Below are 4,488 nucleotides of genomic sequence, written 5' to 3'. Positions count from 1 at the left end.
TGTTCTCAAAATAGTTGGGGACTCGCAGTCCGCTTCCTAATGTGCTCACATCACAAGACCGACCATCGCTCCTTGCTTTTGTCTGAGGCTCCAGTGGAGCGCTGCAACGCTGACTGCTCCGTAAGGGAAAAGCCCGCTCGCCCCGAGAGGCCACCCAGCTCTCCCACCCAAAGGTGCCCAGGTCAGACGTTGCCCTGTGGGCACCGGTGTCACCCCCCCTCTTCCTGAGCCCAAACAACCTGTGCCCTTCACAAAAACCAGTGACCCTGCGTGGGGATGGGTTTAGATGTTTTTATTTTTATTTTTATGTGAAATCATAAATACAAAATAAAAATAGTAAACCAGTACTGTAGGTTTCTGTTTTTCACTGGGATGAGGTTCAGGCCTGATCCTGAGCACTTCCAATTCTTAAAATTCAAGACTAGGTCTTTGCTCTTGGAAAACAAAACAAAGCAAAAACCAACTTAGATTTTCACCCTGAAGCCAGTGGCATCAGAAACAACATTCTCCTGGGTTATTTTTTAAAGCACAACAGTGAATAAGTGTACTGAAGGATGAGATTAAATACAAAAATATTTTTTAAAAATGGGCCCCGCTTCCTGCTCGTGTTGTTGGGCACTGCCCCAGTGACCTCAGTGAAATGGCATTGCATCAGCAGCGAGTCTTGTTTTTGGTAGGATGACGCTGTGTTTACTAGTACATACACAGCTAGTGCTGGCTTTTCCAAGAGGTCCTGTGGAATTGTTTCAGATTTTGGTTATAAGTAGACCCAGCCCTGCTGTGACACAAAGCAATATATCACGAAGTTCAGCTTGTTAAATAAACCTCCCTTCCAAAACGTGGATTTCCCTCCCTCCCTCCCCCAAAGACACCAGCTCTGATTTGATTCTTAACGCTGGAAACGCACTGCTCAGAAATATTTCATCTTCTGGCCAGACCCAAATCCTGCAACACTTCCGTAGGCTTTACCCCAGCAACCTTTCCGTAACTTTGCTTATTCTAATGAAACATAGTGCTAGAGTAAAGTTACACGGAGGTGTGTCCGGCAGCATGGGGTTACTTTTTGATTCTCTGAGGCAAATTCCCATTGAATGAATGAGATTTGCCAAAAGAGAGTGAAGTTTGCAGGATTTGGGCTAATTCCTATTTATTCTTTTCCTTGACACAAGAGGGCTGAATGAGGGAGTAGTGTGTCTATAGCTGTGGGCCAGGTGACAGTTGGACATTATCATTCACAATAAAATGACCATAAAACAAATAAAGGCAACAAATCACATAACAAACCAACTTTGGTAGATTTCTTGCAAAATATATGCATTTAAATACAGTTTACAAGGTTACATTGTTTTAAAAAAAGTTGCAATGATGAAATACAGAATATTTCATTCTTGTACCAAAACTACATATCACATCATAACAACAATATTATAGCTTTTACTTAAATGCAGCCAATACAAGAACTGCACCTCTTTATAGAAAAAAAAATAGTTCTAATGATATTGCTCTGTATCTGTATTGTCTGATGGGCTCAGACCCTGCAACATATGTGTTTAAAAATGAAAGCAGTTATCTTTAAAAGGTAAATCATCTGCTCAGTATTCAACATCAACATTTGCTGGGGCAAGGCTTTAATCTTTCATACGGATCTGTGAACATATTGATACCTCTGGGTTTTTTTCAATTTGCTAAGCAAAGCAAGAACAGAGTAGATGTAAACCTACCCCAGAACCACAGTTACGGTTAGTCCTTACATCTTAGCCTTATCAGAAACTCATCAGAGTTAAACACAGGTTAGGTATGCCCTGTATTGCTATGCGTCTGTGAGGGACCCGCGAGGTTGTAGTGTAGCATACTGATGCTCTGTAAATAGCACGTTTCCTTGCTAGCTGTTGGCAGGAAGTTCCTTATGGCGATACAGATTCTGCCATGGTCCGTAGCAGAATTCAGTGTTGATTTAAAGGTACAAGTAAGACCTTGTTTTTCTCTTGATAATTTGCATGATACTGTATCACACTTTCCCTTAATCTCTCCTTTAAAAAAAGTTTGCTTCTGGAGCAAAAAAGGAAAGGTGTATGTCAATGTTCCAGGCTGTGGTGCAGTTTAGCTGTTGTCAGGCTCAGAAACCGCGAGTTATGTTGCCCGGAGTATCTTCTTTCCAATCTGCACAGCGTTACCAGGGCAATACGGTGGAGCTAAGAGGCCTGAGAGCCACGGCTTTGCATCTCTTGACTAGCCTGTATGCAGTTCAGACAAAACACTTGGAAAAAGTCTTTTCACACTGAATTTCTTTGCCCGATTTGGTAAATGAAGGGAAGTACACATTAGCAGAGTTATGTTGGGGAGCCAAGCGGCTGCTCATCCAGCTGAACACGATTCGAAACTGGTAGCCAGAGGGGCTCGGCAAGGAGGCCACAAAAGCTGTCCATCCACCAGCCATCGATATGTATTTATGCTTCCAGTCTCCTGTAGTGCAGATGGGAGGACACGGAGGGAATGGCCCTGGGGGAGCCAGGACACACGAGGATCTCCTAGGTCTCTGAATCTAGTCCTCCAAAAATTCTGGCAACCTGCAGCGATTTCATATTCAAGTAAACCTAGAACAGAAGCTGATGAAGGGATGGAGAACCTCAAGGGGCAACCTAGAATAATCTGTTTGTACTCCACTAAACGACAGCAACTCTCTGAAGTTGCGTACGACAGTCTCAGAGGCACACAGAGCAGTGCACCTCGCTGAGGCACTGAAACAACTGAAGGACCTCAAATACCTTTGTCCAAACAGTCATTTGCCTGCAGGATTAAGGACCGAGGTTAGTGTCATGCTTTAGTCAGAGACCCTAATTTAGTTGCCCAAGAAGAAGTAAATGAGAAAAACTTAACCAGTGACAGCCACAGCAGAAATCGGCCAGGTGCAGGTTTTCAGGAGAGAGAGCGAAGGGAAGTTTCCCCCGCGTGCCCGACAGCGCAGTCCCAACAGCCAGGCAGCACCAAGAGAGGCACCAGCAGCGAGAGCGGCCGACGAAGCACTCCCAGGTCTCCCAGGACGAGGGCCGGGGGCGAGCCCGGGTGCCGGGACCCCGCGCTCCCCAGCGCGCCCCTTCACGGCAGCGGCTCGCGGCGGGCGGGCGGCCGGACGGGGCGTCCCGGCAGACCCCGCTGCGGCTCACCCGGCTCTTCGGTGCCGCGGCCGCCCCCGGGGCCGCTGGCTGGCTGCGCCGTGCGGCAGGGGAGGGCGAGCACCGCAGGCGGCGAGCAGCGGGTCCCCGGCAGCGCGCAGCGGAGCGGTGCGGCCCGAGGGGGCTGGCAGGGAGCAGGGCCCCCCTGCCTAGGGCTCTGCGAGGGCTGCCCCCGCGGCAAAGGGGCTCTAGGCAGGGGAGCGCCGCAGCACACGCTCGGCCGAGCTCACCGGAGACGCTCGCGGCACTGCGGGCCGGGCCGGGCGCCTCTGTCTGTGTCCTTGCCGCGGCTGGGGGAGCCGGGACGAGCCCTGCTCAGACGTAGTTCTTCTTGTCGTACTCGCTGTTGGAGGTGGGCCGCCGGGGCGCCGAGTACTTGACGGGGAAGGAGGTCTCATCCCGCTGCGAGCAGGAGCAGCAGCAGATGAGGCAGCCCCCGAAGAGGAGCAGCGCCGTGGCCGCCCAGCCGATGTAGAGCGCTGCCCCCATCTCCCGCTTCTTGGACGGTGGCACGGTCGGGTCGTAGAAGTCGCTGATGACGATGTTGGCGAACCAGCAGAGCGGGATGAGGACCAGGACCCCGCAGAGGATGTAGATGGCCCCGCCGGCGATCACGATGCGGGACTTCATCTTGCCGGGCCGGATGCAGTTGGTGCACTGCGCGCCCACGACGGTCACCATGAGAGCCACCAGCCCCAGCAGCGCCACGATGACGGTGAGCGCCCGGCCCGTCTGCACCTCGGGCTGCAGCGCCAGGATGGAGTCGTGCACCTTGCACTGCATCTGCCCCGTGCTCTGCACCACGCAGATCATCCACAGCCCTTCCCAGATGGTCTGCGCCACCACGATGTTCACGTCGATGAAGGCTGACACCTGCCACATGGGCAGCCCGCAGGCCAAGATCACCCCCACCCAGCCCAGGATGCCCAGCCCCAGCCCCAAAATCTCCAGCGCCGCGGAAGTCATGCTGCTCCCGCTCCCTCGCCAAAGCCTCCGGAGAAAGGACGCGCGGCGGCTTTGCACCACTCGCCTCCGGGCAGCTGCCGAGCTGGCTCTGAGAGCCGCCGGCGCCGGGCAGCGCTATATGAGGAGCCGCGGGGCTCCCTCCCACCGCCCGCCCCCGCCCGCCGGCCCGGCCCTTTCCGCGGAGGGGGGACTCGAACCCGCGGCGGGCGGCAGCCGCGGCGCCCGGCCGCGCTGAGCGGGGCGGCGCCGCGGGGCGCGGGGGTCCCGGCCGGGCCGCGGCCACGGCTGCCGCGGGTGCCGTGCTCCGTGCCTTGCCCACCCGCGGGGCGGCCCGGGCCAGCGGCGCGCA

General features: G+C 54.1%; 1 protein-coding gene across 1 annotated transcript; it reads right to left on the bottom strand.

The window, feature by feature from the left end:
• Nucleotides 1-277: 277 nt before the first annotated feature.
• CLDN5 (claudin 5) lies at nt 278-4,227 on the bottom strand. Its single transcript, XM_026104336.2, has one exon. It carries the CDS (start codon nt 4,137-4,139, stop codon nt 3,489-3,491), a length of 651 nt encoding a protein of 216 aa, XP_025960121.1. The 5' UTR covers nt 4,140-4,227; the 3' UTR covers nt 278-3,488.
• Nucleotides 4,228-4,488: the final 261 nt, after the last annotated feature.

The sequence above is a fragment of the Dromaius novaehollandiae genome, chromosome 17, assembly GCF_036370855.1.
Source record: "Dromaius novaehollandiae isolate bDroNov1 chromosome 17, bDroNov1.hap1, whole genome shotgun sequence".
NCBI lineage: Eukaryota > Metazoa > Chordata > Aves > Casuariiformes > Dromaiidae > Dromaius > Dromaius novaehollandiae.
Note: the sequence above shows the minus strand (reverse complement) of the source record. Positions and strands in the feature narration are given on the sequence as shown.

What these genes read in the sequence shown, in the direction of transcription:
- CLDN5 (XM_026104336.2), bottom strand. Translation starts at nt 4,139, where the DNA reads ATGACTTCCGCGGCGCTGGAGATTTTGGGGCTGGGGCTGGGCATCCTG.